General features: G+C 38.3%; 1 protein-coding gene across 2 annotated transcripts in view; it reads left to right on the top strand.

Annotated features, from left to right (window-relative positions):
• BLTP3B (bridge-like lipid transfer protein family member 3B) overlaps nt 1-15,741 on the top strand; it is a 61,048-nt gene that overhangs the window by 28,635 nt on the left and 16,672 nt on the right. For both annotated transcript variants that reach the window (XM_080394130.1, XM_080394131.1), the window contains 7 exons: nt 1,143-1,226; nt 7,595-7,777; nt 7,880-7,998; nt 9,833-9,974; nt 10,769-10,962; nt 12,916-14,405; nt 14,836-15,011. In XM_080394130.1, the coding sequence (XP_080250256.1) occupies nt 1,143-1,226; nt 7,595-7,777; nt 7,880-7,998; nt 9,833-9,974; nt 10,769-10,962; nt 12,916-14,405; nt 14,836-15,011 (2,388 nt within the window). The remainder of the gene's footprint in view (nt 1-1,142; nt 1,227-7,594; nt 7,778-7,879; nt 7,999-9,832; nt 9,975-10,768; nt 10,963-12,915; nt 14,406-14,835; nt 15,012-15,741) is intronic.

The following is a 15,741-nucleotide window of genomic DNA, read 5'->3' as shown; positions in this document are numbered from 1 at the left end:
ATTAAATGGAATTATTTTAGAATAAATGCAATAAAAACTACATTGAGTGCTAGTAGCTCAGTGTTTTCCTGTCCTAGAAACTGATGCTGTCCGGTCTGATTGTTACTGCTGTTTTGCTTTTATATTGTAAGTTAACTGGGTTATGAAGAATGCAGTGGCAACATTACTGAGGCTTGAAAGGGTTACTATACAATTTGCTTCTGTAATAGTATTATAAAATACAGACTAATAAAAGAGCAGTCCTCTTTGGTTACTAATTTAGAGAATTTGATATGCTCTGCAGCACACAAAGAATGGAGCGAGTGTTTTGTGGTTATAATTTTCTGTGCAATGCTTGTACTTTGCTTTTTTTTTAAAATTAAAAGCTATTGCATATAGCTGAATTTAGAATCAGAAAAAAAGACAAATGACACTTCTTTTACACCTTTTAAAAGTGATCAGGAGAGAATGACATCAGTGTATATCCAAGGAGCTGGCTAGTCACTGAAAAATTTAGAGGCATACAAGGTCTTTCTGAAGAAAAAACTTAGGTTTTAGCAAAGACGCTTGTAGACCAGCAGAGCATAAGGTTCACTGGCTAAGGACATTTCCTTACATGTACTATATCTGCTGCAGTTGGGATTTATCATTCTTAGTGGGATTTCTTTACTGGTCTTTCATTTTGGCCATAAAGTTTGAATTTCGCAGTGGAAAATTCAGAACAGAGGACTTTCAGAAGACCTCTTCACTGCAATAAAATATGTCAAATAAAATAAAACAAATTATATTTACAGTATTCTTGAAAGTAAATGACGACTTTGAATGACTGATCATAATCATATATTCAGTGTGGAAAGTTTTCTTTCAGGAAAAACCGCACCAATATGTGTTCAAAGAGTTGCCTTTATTTTTTAATAGCATTTAAAACAATATACAATTTTTTAGTAGTGGTCAAGTACAGAACATGGAGTTCTTCAAGCTGATCTTTAGAAACCAGTGAAGACTACCTGAATGAAAATTTTGAGGGAAGATAATGAAGTTGGAAGGAGAGCCAGTGAGGGAAAGGAGGAAGTAGCTATTAGGTGTTCAAAGGAATGCAGCAATGTGAGAACTAACATGCTAAATACAATGTCTGCAGAGCTGAGCATTGTTTTATTTTACAGACCCAAATAGACGTGTTACAGGAGGGGCCATGCAGCTTTCCTTCAGCTATTTAACAGTGGACTATTATCCATTTCACAAAGCAGGTATGAAAGTGAGCATTTGTGAATTACCTGTGAATGTAACTACCTTGCTCAAATACTAAAAAGTGTGTGTGTGTGTATATGTATATAGCTTGGATAATAATGTTCTAAGCATTTGAAATACACACCTTTTCATTTCCTTCTGTATGCATACACAAATAACGGAAGTAATAATGTGGGAATCAATTTAATTTCTGTGAATGAGTTACTTCAGGCCAAACACTTTTCCTTTTCACTGTACTGTTTGGTCAACAAAACGGCGTTTACATATTTCTGACATGAATCATGTGTTGACAGAGGAAGACAGTATGGCAGACTGAGAATTCACTAACTGGGTATTTGCAAGAGTCAGTCTGCTAGATGTATTCCCCTATAGAAGCCTTACGTTTTATGTCCATTTCCAAGCGATGTTTACTTTTTTATTTCATTTTGCTAAACAGGAATCCAGCGTGTAGAGATTCAGTTGTATAGCCTTTTGTTAAGGAATTGTTATTAAACTGGTGTTAGCAATTTCCAAAGAAGCATTTCTTACAGATAATCTCTAGTAAATATGTTTTTTGGAAATCTAGAAGAAGAGATAAAATAAGTTTTTGCTGTTGAATTGGAGATCAAAGGCAATCCAGTACAGTGGGGGATTATGCTTTGTTGTGCTTTTTACTAACACAAACCAGTCAGTTTGGAGTGATTATCCATGTACGTTAAAGATGTGAATTGGCCATAGCTTGCCTCATGTCCTTCTTGTCACTCATGATTGCAGATGGAATCCTGTAATTTCAGTCTCTTTCATGCATAAGTAGCAAGTATAGTTTTTGCATCTTAAAAAATCTGATTTAGTATAGGTCAAATAAAAACACACAGCCCTAGAAAAGAATATGCTTAAGAAAACCAGTATTATTTCTTTGCTATAGATTGGTCTAATATGGTTTGAAATTTGTCATACTAGTTTCCTGCCCTATAAAAGTGGGACCTTAAGTTATAGAGGTTTAACACATGCCTGTCTTGTGACCCAGATGTTTTTCATTTACTGTCACTTCTGATGCAGACCCTCACTTAGGCATAGTAGGATCTATCTGTGATTTCTGTGAGCTTCCCTCAGAGAAATGTAGAGAACCAGGGAAATAAATAAAGTTCTTTCTTTTGGAAGGGTTCTTAGCCAGATAGAACCATGCACTGTAGGCTCTTGGATGAGCATGTTAAAAGCTCACTGAGAATGCTTTTGGGTAATGGTTACATGGGACGTAACTCCAACTACATGAAAACAGAGATGGAAAAGATCATCTGCAGAACAAAGGTGGTGCCTCTAAAGGTAGTATTCTCCTGTGGTCTTAAACAGCGTGCCATACAAATACGTTTAAGTAAAAGGAATCTAGGTCTCACTAATAAGCTATGACAAAAATCTGCTAGAGGTGGTGTTGTTTGATCTAATAGGGTGTATGTGTGGAGGGACAAGGAACATGCCAGAAAGTTTCTTTTTCTGACTTAAGATGTCATAATTTTCTCACAGTTTTGTGGGTGTGGCAGTTCTGTGGGCAAACTATCATCACAGAGCAGAGAGTCCCTTTACTCAAAGTAAAAGCATATTCATCTTTATCTTCAAAGTTCGAAGGAATTTCTCTAGCCATGTAGGTATCATGCCTCTATATACTGCTATATCAGGCTATCACCTGACATGCAGAGCATTCCTACCCTGCAGTCAAGGCTCTGCAATATTGCATACTGAAGGACACCATATTAATATTCTATAACAGCGGGCAAGGAGGTTGTTTTCTGGTGTTGTACCTTCCTGGCCTACGCCATATTTAGAAATAGCTTTTTTGGTATAGTCTTCTTCGAAATTGCAATTAATACTTCAGGAAAAAGCTCTCGACAATTATTTTGCAGATTAAGTACTTGTGTGGGTTTTTTTGTTTGTTTTTGTAACAGACCCCACCCAGAAAGACTCTAAAGAGAGTCTTGAGGTATAATTGCAGTGGGGTAAATTTCTAACCCGTTGAAAAATCAAGCCTTCCAACAATAGCCTTTCATAGTATTTAACAAAAATTAAGCAGGTTTTATGTCTGTTGACTGCGATAACCCTAACATAAGCCAAACTTATTGGATGTTGTAAACCTGTCTGTAGAGCAATCCCTCACTTCACTTGTCCCCCAGACCAGCTCTCACAGAAACTTCTATACAGATCCGTTATCTGTGCAGCTGATGTGTTCCTGGATGATGATCAGAGAAAGCTGCTGCTTTGCCGTCATGCAGGACATTTTGCAGCACAGGAAATTCGTGGTTGTGCTGTTATATTGAGACAGTATGAGAAACTGGACAGCATTTTCTTCCTGGAAAACCAGCAATAAATTCACGTGGTAGCAACATCAATTCCAGCTCCACTAAAATATTGTTTTCTTGTTACAATGTGGTCCACTCTTCATTTTTCACAGATATATATGGAGATTTCATTACCACATTTAGAATTGTAGAATAGTTGAGGGTGTAAGGCATCTCTGGAAACTGTCTTGTTCAACCCCTCTGATTAAAGTGGTGTCAATTAAAGTTAGCTTCCCAGGGTTGTGCCCAGTTAGGTTTTGAATAGCTCCAAGGGTGAAGACTCTACATCCTCCCTGGGCAATTTAGTGCAATGTTTAACCAACCTCACAGTAGAAAAAGCTTTTTCTTTTTAATGTTTCAATTTAATTTATTTCACTTTGCGCTTATGGCCTCTTGTCCTGTCACTGGGCACCACTGAGAAGAATCTGGCTTCCCTCTCTTTATTCCCCTGTCATACTCAGTCATTTATAACATTGATAAGATCCCTCTGAGCCTTCTCTTCTGCAGGCTAAATGATCCCAGCTGTTTCAGCCTTTCCTTGAGCAGTGTTCTAGTCCCTTAAGTATCTTTGTGACCGTTAGCTGGACTCCCTCCAGTAGATCCATGGCCACCTTGTAGTGGGGAACCCAGAACAGGACCCAGCACTCCAAATATAGTCTTGCCAGCGTTCAGCAAAGGGCACAGATCACCTCTGTTGACCTGCTGGCAGTGCTTTTCCTAAGCAGCCAGCCCAAGGTGCTGTTGGCTTTCCTTGCATCAAGGTCACATTGCTTGTTCATATTGAACTTACTGTATCAGATTTGTGGTTTTTTTTCCTGCAAAGCTGCTTCCCAACTGGTCAGCCTCTAGCCTGTACTCCAGATGCTGGACTTCGATTTCCCTTTGAAGTTCATGAGATTACTGTGGGGTCACTTTTCTAGCCTTTTGAGGAATGGTAGCACAACTGTCTGGTGTATCAGCCATTCCTCCTAGTTTTGTACCATCTGCAGCAAAGCTGTTCAGGGTGCACTCTGTCCCATCATCCCGGTTATTAATGAAGATATATTGGCCCTGAAGATACACCATAGATGATTGCATCTAGCTGGAGTTAATATTGCTGATCCCAACCCTTGAAGACTAACGGTTTAGCCAGTTTCCAGTCCACCTCACTGTGTCCTTAACTAGTCAGTACTTCATCATTTTGTCATTGAGGATGTTACAGACACTGTTAAATCTCAACAACATCCGATGCTCTCCCCTCATCCATCAAGCCAGTCATCTTACAGTAGAAAGCTGTGAAGTTCATCAGGCATGTCTCCATCATAAATCCATGCATGTGTACTCTCAATCACCTTCCTGTCGCAATCACCTTCCTGTCCTTAACGTATTTTGAAATGGTTTCCAGGATTATTTGCTCTGTTGCCCTCTGTTACCTTCCTCCATTACCTCCTTTGAGGTGAAGCTGACTGGCTCCTTGTTTTCATCCTCCTTCTTGAAGATAGGAATGACATTTGCTTTCTTCCAGTCCTCAAGAGCCTTTCCTGATCACTATACAATGATAAACTTTCAAAGATAATTCATAGTGGCCTCCCCATGACATTGGCCAGTGCTCTCAGCACTCGTTCACATCTCATCAAGTTGACATGGACTGGTGTATATCTGATGTGTTTAAGTGTTTCATGAGTTAAGGCTCCTCAGCTGAGGGGAAGGTTTCCTTGCTCCAGACCTTCCAAAAGGTCTCGGGGACCTGGGAATTAATGAAGACAAGTGTTACCAGTGAAGACTGAGGCAAAGAAGACATTGAGTTACCTTAGTCTTCTCCATGTCATTTGTCACCAGGTCCCCTGTCCCATTCAGCAGCAAGCCCAAGCTTTCTCCTACTCTTTTCTTTTGCTGGTGATACACCTGTAGAAACCTTTCTTGTCCTTAATGCACCTTGGTAGATTCAACTCCAGATGGGCTTTGGCATTCCTAACACCATCCCCCATATTCTTTTTGGGTAACTTGATGCTATTTCCACATCTTATGCGCTTCCTTTTTATCTTTGAATTTAGACAGGAGCTCCTGATTCATCCACACGGGCATCCTTCTATATCTGGTAATATCCTGCTTTTCAGGGTGGACTGTTCTTTCGGTTGGAGGTGATTCTTAAACATCAGCCAGCTCTCCTAGACTCCTCTTATATACCACAAGATTCTTTCAAGCAGGCCAAAGGCTGCTTTCCTGAAGGCCTGGGCTGTCATTCAGCTTTTTGCCTTGTTCCTTCACCTCAGAATCCTGAACTCCACCATATCATGGTCACTGCAGCCAAGGCTACCCATGACCTTCACATCCCTGATGAGTTCTCCCTATTTTTTTCATAAGAATCGGGTCCAGCAGAGCATGTGCTCTTTTGGCTGCCTCTGTTAAGAGGTGGTCATTGGTGCACTTTCAGAAACTGCATGGATTGCTTGTATCTTGCTGTGTTGTCCTTCCAGTAGATACTGGGGTGGCTGAAGTTTCTAATGAGGACCAGGGTCATGATACTTCTTCCATTTGTCTGAAGACGACCTCATCATCTTCCTAATCAGATGATTTGTAGCAGACATTCACCACAATGTCATCCATATTTGAGTCTGCCCTCTAATCCCAACCTGTAAGCGCTCATCATTCATCCCAGGACAGAGCTCCAGATGTTGCCACTGATCTCACTGAAGGGGCTATTCATCCTCCTTGCCTTCTTGGCCTGTGCTTCCCAAAGAGCTTGTGTCCATCCCTTGCAGCATTTCAGTTTTGTGTGCTATCTCACTATGGCTCTGTGATCCCAGTGAGATCATAGCTCTGCAACCGCATGCAGATGTCCAGTTTCTCCTGCTCCCACATGTTCCTACTGCTGCATGTGTTAGTAGTGTGCAAGCACTTCAGAGAGATACCTGCCCATACTGACTTCCCAGAAGGGGTATGAGAGCTTTGCCTGTAATGCTGCTGTCCTGTAGGTACTTCAGAGTTTATGTGCTTGGGGTGATCCCGCTTCAGCCCTGTTTTGGAGAATCCCAGCTTCATGGACTTGAATTTAATATATATTTGCCCTCTTGCTCTCTTCCTGTTTTCTTCCATGTTCCTTTCCCTTCTTCCTTAGCCTGAAGGATATGAATAACCATCAAAAGGCTGTGAGGCAGGAGGGTGGGGAAAAATGTCTCTTGTGATAAGGCCCCTCCCTTAAAGCTTCTTCCATGCTGAAATTTAGACTTGATGAAGTCACAATTTTTTCCCAAAACATTTTCCTATTTTAGTAACAACCATATCTACTCAGTCCCCAGTGTAAGTATCCAAAGCCTCATTAAGTCCCAAATAAAATAAGTTTTCACATGCTGGTATTTAAAGAATGATACACCACTTGACAGAAGTTATTTGTATTGCATCCTTATTATTGAACAGGTTGGTAGACAGTCTTTACGGGGACTGTTTGCAGAGGTGTCACTTTCTCTCAGGGGTTTAAATGTTTGACTGACAGAAACATGCTAGGGATAAAAGAATTTTCACTGGGCTTGATTTTTAAGGCTATGTGCGCTGCAGCACTGACTGAATTTACCTTATTTTTTGTGTGCCGTAAGAGGTGCTAGAGAGCCAAGACAAAGAGAATACATTTCTGGAAAGGGACCAGGAATTTCTTAGGACACAGTTCTGGAAGGAAAGATAAAGCTTGGAAAAAATGAGCATGAGAACATTGTGCTGTTACTTGGTTTCACTTTTTTTAATGGAACATTTTTTTTGCACGTTCTCACATATGACATTAATGTGTCATCAAATTTCTGTGAACCAGAAGTATTCAATGAAGTTTTGAGCATTAGTAACTGGTGTTAAAAGGCGGGTGGCAATATTACATTGTTTTCTGAGTGATTTTGTGAAGCAGTGAGACTTGTTTTTATGTAATATGTAACTTCTGTTTTAACGTCTGTTATAACTTCTGTTGTTCTATAATTACAGCATGCAGTGAGATTATGTTTTGAAGAAGAATTGTGAAATAGTATAAAATTGTCATCAGGTTGCAAGCGAACTTCCAAATGAGTTAATATTTCCCCCATTCCTCGTTTTTGCAGGAGACAGCTGTAATCACTGGATGCATTATAGTGATGCCACTAAAACTAGAAGTGGATGGGCCAAAGAATTACTAAATGAATTCAAAAGCAACGTTGAACTGCTTAAGCAGGCTGTTAAGGACCAGGTCACAGATTCTCCTCCCAAATCACCACCCGCTGTATCTCCTCAGAACCTACAAACAGGTACTTTGTTTGCATCACTAGTGCTCTAATTCCATGAAATGTTAAAACTGTTCTAAAAAAGACTGTTCTTTTCAATGATTCCATCACTATTCTTTCCTACAGGCAAGGAACAGATACCGAAAGGAACACCTAGGGCTTCCTCTGTATCTTCCCAACAACCAAAGGGCAAACTGATGTCTAGTCCTATTGTGGTTAGACTTGCAGATTTCAATATATATCAGGTACATTTCTTCAAGTTAGTAAAACTGGGGCTATTTTGCCCTTGACTGTTACATAACTATGTTTTTTTAAGGGACGGTTCTGAAGCCCATGGAAATTAATAGAAGTCTTTCCATTCATTATTGGATTAGACCTTTATGGACCTGTTTCTGGTTTGTTAAAGTTTGTGGATATTTTATTACCTTTACATTAAATGATGATACACTATAACAAATATGTTTTGGATCCAAGCTCCCCAAACTGTCACATTTGAAATGTCATGGTTTCATTGTATTGTGTTAGGTACCCAGGGTTTTAATATGTGGTTTTGTGTTTCATGCTGTTGTTAATAATCTTTTTCAAAGTACATCACAATTTTTTTTTAAATTATTCTTCCAGACCCTCCCTTCTCCAGTGATATTTTGAGTAGATACTTTATCCATTCTTCCTCCCCCGGCACACGCGCACACACCCTCACCCCCCCACACCTTGTCTGAATGAGTAGTTTTAGTTCTGGTTGTGGTCCAGGTTCACTCTTTGGTGTTAGTAGGAGGGAACTGGAATAAAGGAGGAGTATATCTCATAAGACAGATTATTAGTTATATGGGAGGATCTACTCTAAATTTCTAACAAAATGCTTAGTGTGTGCCTTTAGTCATTGTGACTTTTGCTTGTTCTGGTTCCAGATTTCAATGGTTTTTTGCCATGTTGATTCTGGTAGCGTGGGAGGTTGCAGCTTGCTGCTGGAAGCCTTCAGCTGTTTGAAGTGGTTTTATAATATCATTTTGTACTGTTGATGTTTTCATTTGCCTTCTACTCTTCAGATTCTTGTCTCCTCCTCCCTACACAAATTAATTTTCAATTTTTTAAATTGTCACTATTTCTATACAATTTACAAAAAGATGTTTTTCTCAATAGAGCTGTTATTACTTGAATTATTGTGTGTGTTAATACAGAGGTGTTTGCAGCTTGAATATGGCTATGTAGAGTGAAGCAGGCTCATAAAGGTTATATATTCATTATTTCCAGTAAAGCTAATACAAGTGGACATCATTATATATTCAATATTAATACATTGGCTAATTTTGAACTAGCAGTCTGATCTACTAAGTGTTGGATGAAAGAGCTTTGTTTTGACAACATTTTGAAGTAGGGCACATTCCAAGAAATTTAAGGTGAAATGTGTATCAAAAGACTATCTCTTTCATGCTTTGTAATTTATGTTGGAAGGAAACAGAAATGGAGGATTACTGTTCTGTAGTATCTTGATTCTCCTGTGAAGTAGACCTTTGGGCATAGCTAAGCATATGTGTCTCTGTCAGGTGTGTGCTGTACACCTCACTTAGCAGTATATCGTCGAGAGTCAGCCTGTGTACTGAAATCTGTCCTTAGGACTGTACAAAGACTTCCAAACACTTGTGTAATAAACTTACCTAGCTTATCTATCCCTTATCATCTAGATATGTGATCCTTTTGAACAGACAGTATGCAAATACACCATGTCCTAGCATAATTGCTTACACAGGAGCTGTAGTGTTTGCAGTAAAGATACCAGATCATTCTAGGCTTCTGCTGAACACCTTTGAAAATGACTTGCTGCCTCCTGCCTTGCATCAAGGTAGGGGGATCTGGTACTGTTAATACTGTATAGTTTTCTTGTGAAACTATTCTATGCAGATTGCTTCTACTACAAGGCAACTAGGTGCGTCTCATTGTCAGCACTTGGTGTAGTTGGGGATCTACATCTGAGAGCAGTGGAGTGTTACCCTACTAGGGGCAGTGCTTTGCAGCTACAAATGCTTAATGTTTCATAAAAATGTAATGCATTAATTAAATTAATCTTTTTATCTTTTACAGGTTTCAACAGCGGATCAGTGTCGTTCTTCCCCTAAAGCTCTGATCTCTTGCAATAAGAAGTCACTTTATCTTCCACCAGAAATGCCAGCTATTCATATTGAATTCACTGAATATTACTACCCAGACGGAAAAGACTTTCCTAGTAAGGCTTTTTTTTTTTTTCTACCAAACTATGAATTTTGTGTGCTACTTTCACCTTTATGAAGCTTATTACTGATTCCAGGTTGACAACTGGAAACAGGCAGTGGCTTTCTAAAATTGAAGGAACACAGCACTGCTCCATTTCCACAGTCCTTGCTCCTGGCAAACTCCTGTAAATACTATTTTTTATAAACATGGCTTTTGAATCTGAAAAAAATCACGGAATTTTTATTGACACACACATGTATGCTGGAGAATGAATAATTTATTTTTTCTGCAGTTCTACTGTCTGGCTACATGAAAGAACTCAATGACTACGTAAAAGAACTCAGACTATTGCAGCAGTATCTAAGGTGCAATGAAGGTCTGCTGGAGTTACTTTTATTAATGTGTTATGGGGCTGGCCCTGTTTTATCTACTGAAATGTCAGTGGATTTCTTGGGGATGGGACTTGAGGAAGGCAGATCTTCTTGGTCCTGCCCTTCCTGTGTAATGAGGACAGTCTCCCTCTCTCCTCAGACTTCATTCTATTCTAATACTAGCTTTTACATTCAAAAACTCAGTTACTTGCTTGGATTGAGAGGAAGAAGCATCACTTTAGGTATCCCCTAACAATTTATTCTTCTTTGGGACCAAAGGACTGGGTTTCCAGTCTTTCTCAGGCATAAAAAGTGGTGAAAATGTAAATCTGCACTTGTGTTTTGGTGGGTTTTTTTAAAAACAACAAAAAACCAAAACCAACCCCTAAATATTTTACTTATTCTCATGATTTTTTTTTTTTGTTTTCTCTTGTAGTTCCATGTCCAAATTTGTATGGTCAGCTGAATGCTCTACAGTTCACCCTGGATGAGAGAAGTATTCTTTGGCTAAATCAGTTTGTGTTGGATTTGAAACAGAGTCTTATTCAGTTCATGGCCATGTACAAGTTAAATGACAATTCAAAATCAGATGAACATGTTGATGTTAGAGTTGATGGACTAATGTTAAAGGTATGCTGGCATTGAGGAGTGTTTTTATGGTTCTTTAGAAGAAAACCCTTTTTATCTTATTCTGAAAAGCTGTTAGCAAAGCAGCTTAAGGAATAAATGGAAAAATAAATGAACAACCCACCCATGCAATAAGCAACGCTGCTCTGGAAAACTATGCAGGATATGATGGTTTGAAGACAGACATCTGTCTTCCATACTTCATCTGTGTCCTAGGGGTATTTTGGGTTTGTATTGAAGACTTGAATGGAAGTACTAACAAATCATTTCACTATGTTCAATGAAGCTGATGAAGCAGAAGGAAAAAAAAATTGAGCACTGAAGTAAAAATAACTAGCAAAAAATTTGTATTTGCACTCTATATTGATGCAAGGGCCCTCCCTTGTGCCTCTGGTTGTAGTATATCAAAACTTTTTCACTTTGTTAGTGAATGCCTGGAGTAAAGAAGGCAGTTCATCTGAAGGTTTATTTCCTTCTCCAAAACACATTCTCACCGTTTTGTTTCACACTGGCCCTTGGTGGTAGTTCAGGTATGCAACTTCTCTGTATGTTTATTCCAGAGGAGTTGCACTTGCTAATACAGCTGAACATCACAGTTTTGCTTCCCTTGTCTCTTCCTTCTCTGGAGGAGAGAAGGATTATAGAGCAGACAATTTGCTCCTGTCCCCCTCAATTTGCATTAAACATTGGTTCAGAGGTAAACAAAACAGTGAGTCTTTTTGATGGTGCCTACAGGAGAGGTTTCAAGGGTTCTAAAAAGGTCAGTGTATGGAGAGATGGTTATCTTCATAGGGCTCTTGGTGGATTTTTAATGGAACTTTAAAAGGACATGGTTTGTACTGAATGAAATCAATTGAGAACTAACAACCAGGCAGCTACGAATACGGGCTGATCTGATATTGAATTACTGCATGTGAATAGCCCACTATACTACAAGGAGATAAAACCGTTCTTAAATCCTTCAAACCTTGATTCATATTATTTCTTTCATCCCTGTATTAACTGTATAATTTTTATTTCAGTAAATGATGAATCTTTTATTATTGGTGTGCTTGATGGTTACATATTGTATAGTTAATTATTATATAGTTACATATTTGGTTATTTTGTTCTGAGTCCTTTTATTTACAAAAAAGATGGGAGTGATGAAGCTTTAAGTGTCCTTAGGATGAGTTTTTTACTCTGATCTTTCAGTGGTAGTGTCACTGATGCTAGCAAAACCAGTGTGCCAAGGTCCATATTTAACATCATCAGATACAGGATTTGGCATAAAATATATATTTCTTTTAAAATATATATTTCTTTTTAACTTGCATTAAAGATACGCAAGTTAAACTAAGTCCAGTATACTGAACTATTTTGTTGGGTTTTTAGGAGTTGGAGTATATTTTTACGATGAAAAAAATACTTATTATGATTACCAGATAATGGTCACAAAATAACTATTCTGTATTCTGCAATGTTAAGAATGTCAGCTGTGTTGGCACATTTAATCGTTTCCTTGTATCTTAACATAGAAATAAAAATACGGTAGTACTCAGTGTAGTGAAAAGCCCTATTTGACAAATCAGATTTAAAATCAGAGAATTATAATTTGGAGTTCAAAGTTGTAAATACTTGGAACACCTGAAGAAACTTTCTAAGAAGCTGTTTCTGAGTTGAAGAAATGAGACACTTCAGCCTAATTTAGCTGACATAATTCTAAATCCTTCAGATAAGAAAAGCCTGAGATTCTTACGTTTTTGTACAAACACTGGTTTAGATGCCACAGCATCCTTCTTAAAAATGAGAGGAAACACAAATGATGATCTGAGCCAGATTTATCCCTGTTTTAGTATACTGGAGTTCTCATAAAATTATATTCATTTTAGCTGTCATGGTTATTACTTTGTTTCTTTAATTGTATACCTTCTTAATCTATATATTTCTAACTAGAAAAATACATTTCTCTTGCAGTTCATTATCCCATCTGAAAACAAACCTGAAATTCATAAAGATCAACCTCGTGCACTTTCCATTCAAAGTTCAGAGATGATTGCTACAAATACAAGATACTCGCCAAACTGCAGGCACTCTGATCTAGAGGCTTTGTTTCAGAACTTCAAAGACTGTGAATTTTTCAGTAGAACTTTCACCACTTTTCCTAAGTCCCAGAAGAATTTTAATCTTTTGCATCCGATCTTTCAGAGACATGCTCATGAACAAGATACTAAAATGCACGATGTTTATAAAGGTTATATCATCCCAAAATTGAATAAATATGCATTAAAGACATCTGCAGCTACTGATGTTTGGGCATTGCATTTTTCCCAGTTTTGGATAGATTATGAAGGAACGAAAAGTGGTAAAGGCAGACCAATAAGCTTTGTGGACTCATTCCCACTTTCACTTTGGATGTGCCAGCCAATAAGATTTGCAAAGTCACAAAAAGAGCTTGTATTGCATAATCAGACAGCTTTGAACATTCCAAAAAGTGAATCTAGTGATCTTGCTAATAGACTGCAACGTAAAAAACTTCTAAAGGAGTATTACAGCAGTGAGGCGGAGCCCTTGACCAATGGCATTCAAACATCAGAGGCTTCAGGAGTGCTTTCTGAAAGCTCTTCCTGTGATGCAGATGTACATGTGCTTGTCCACGTTCAAAAACATGTAAGCGTGCAGATCAATCATTACCAGTATCTTTTTTTGCTGTTTCTCCATGAATCTCTTGTATTGCTCCTGGAAAACTTAAGGAACGATGTAGAAGCAGTGACAGGAAAACCTGCAAAGCAAACAGATGTCTGCATTGGGATCCTACTGAAAAGTGCAGAGCTAGCCTTGCTGCTACACCCAGTGACTCAGGGAAACCCTTGTAACTCTCCAGTTGTGGAAGAAGGAAGTCCCATGGCATCCCCTTTGGGAAATGGGGAAGCTCTTACTTCAGAGAGCAAATTTGTTGGCAATAAGATAGTGCAAACTGGTATTGCTAATTTTGATTATGTGAATGACTGCAAGCCTCTGAATGCTGAAGTTAATAAAGGAATTTTAATAGATCCTCTTTTGTTTAAATCGGACAGTAATATGGATTTTCAGAAAGGAATGTCATTTTCAGATGATGCTTCAGATAAAGGTTTGGGAGATACGAGTGAAGGAGGAAGCAGTGGACTTTTCAGCAGAAGTGACTCAGAGGAGGTCTGTGGACCTCTGAGTGAGAAAAGTAGCTTGCATCCTAGGGATTCAGCACCCTTTTTAAGTAAGAGAGAAGATTCTGCTGAGTTCTTCATTGATAAAGAGGATGACAAAAACATGCCCTCACGTAAGTTAAGTGAACAGGAAGGCACAACTGAAGGCTGCCCTAACCATGTCACTGACTTGGAAACAGAAATTGGCTTAGAGTCTGAAGAACCTGAAATCGGCAGAGACAAAGTGACTTCAGTTAGAATGTTTGCATCCCAGTCCTCATCAAGGTATAGAAGATTTAATACTAAAGCAATTTTCCTACTATTTGAAAATATTTATCAATCTTGTTGGCCACATACTTTCAGGAGTGGTTAATGGAAGTGAACACCTAGTAGATGAAAATTTTTAAAAGTATATAAAGATACAGGATAAGCAGTATCCAGCATTCAATGAAAGCTAAAAGTAACTGTTAGTTAATTGATTTAAACTATAAACTTTCAGTTTAAATGGTATGAAATTTGAAAAAAATATTGATAAGTTTATCTACAGGAATGCATGTTGTTTCTATGCTTATGTCTTTTTCTTGCCAAAGGATTATTGAATAATCAGACATTTCTTGTATATCTTGCCTGGTTTAGAGAATATTTTTTAAAGTAACTTCTAGGTAATTCCTTTAATTTGAAATAATAATTTCCTAATATCTTTATATTTTAAAAGTGCAAAGCCTAAGGAACGCTGCCCGTCCAACCTCCCTGCATTCTCTGTTTCTTACAAGAACATGAAGAGAAGTCCATCACAGGTCTCTCTGGATACCATCTCTATTGATAGTATGATGCTAGAGGATCATTTGATAGAGAGTGATGGAAGCGACAGCCAAAGCTTTCTGGAGAAAGGTAAGTAGGTTTAACAAAGTATTTTTAAGCAATACATAAACATGTTGTTTGTTACTAAAATAATAGTGAAAAGGATTGTTGTGCAGCAAATCCTGGATACCTCACAGCGCTATTTGTGTTAGCTTCTCCAGTCACTGATATCGAGTGTATTCACACTACACCATTTCAGGGACAGCAATAAGGCGTGCTGCTGAAGTAGTGCTACTTAATTAAATGCTACTTGATTTTCCTTTCTTAAGGAGACTAAAAGCATTGCTCTGCTATGTTGCAACTCTGAATTAAGCAGAACTGTTCCCTGCTTTGCATAAAAGCCATTGCTTTGGCCGTGTTTACAGGTTTGCACCCTGAATCAGTGTTATGCTTGAAGTGGTAAAGAGGCTTTAGTTTTAAAAGCAGATGAAAAAGAAATGAGTTTTCAGTAATACTTAACCATGCTAATTACCAGGCAGATATATTTGGTAGTCACCTTACAGAGCAGTTCCTAGCTATTGACTTTCTAACAGCAGGTATTTGTCCCATTTTTGCTCATCTGTGCATGAGTGTCTGCTCCTGATCTGAGGGAGGAGTTCAGGCATGTGGTGATTATGTTTGTGTAGTCTGTAGTATTGTGGACTTGTCATTTCTAATGTCATGAAATATGATAAGATGACTTTATTGGTGCTGCTTTTGTGAGAAATTCTACTTTGAATAAAGAATGACTGTGTTTTTTCTGTAGGATTTATTTTCGGTC

Source organism: Falco punctatus (genome assembly GCF_963210335.1).
Source record: "Falco punctatus genome assembly, chromosome: 6".
Classification (NCBI taxonomy): Eukaryota; Metazoa; Chordata; class Aves; order Falconiformes; family Falconidae; genus Falco; species Falco punctatus.
Note: the sequence above shows the minus strand (reverse complement) of the source record. Positions and strands in the feature narration are given on the sequence as shown.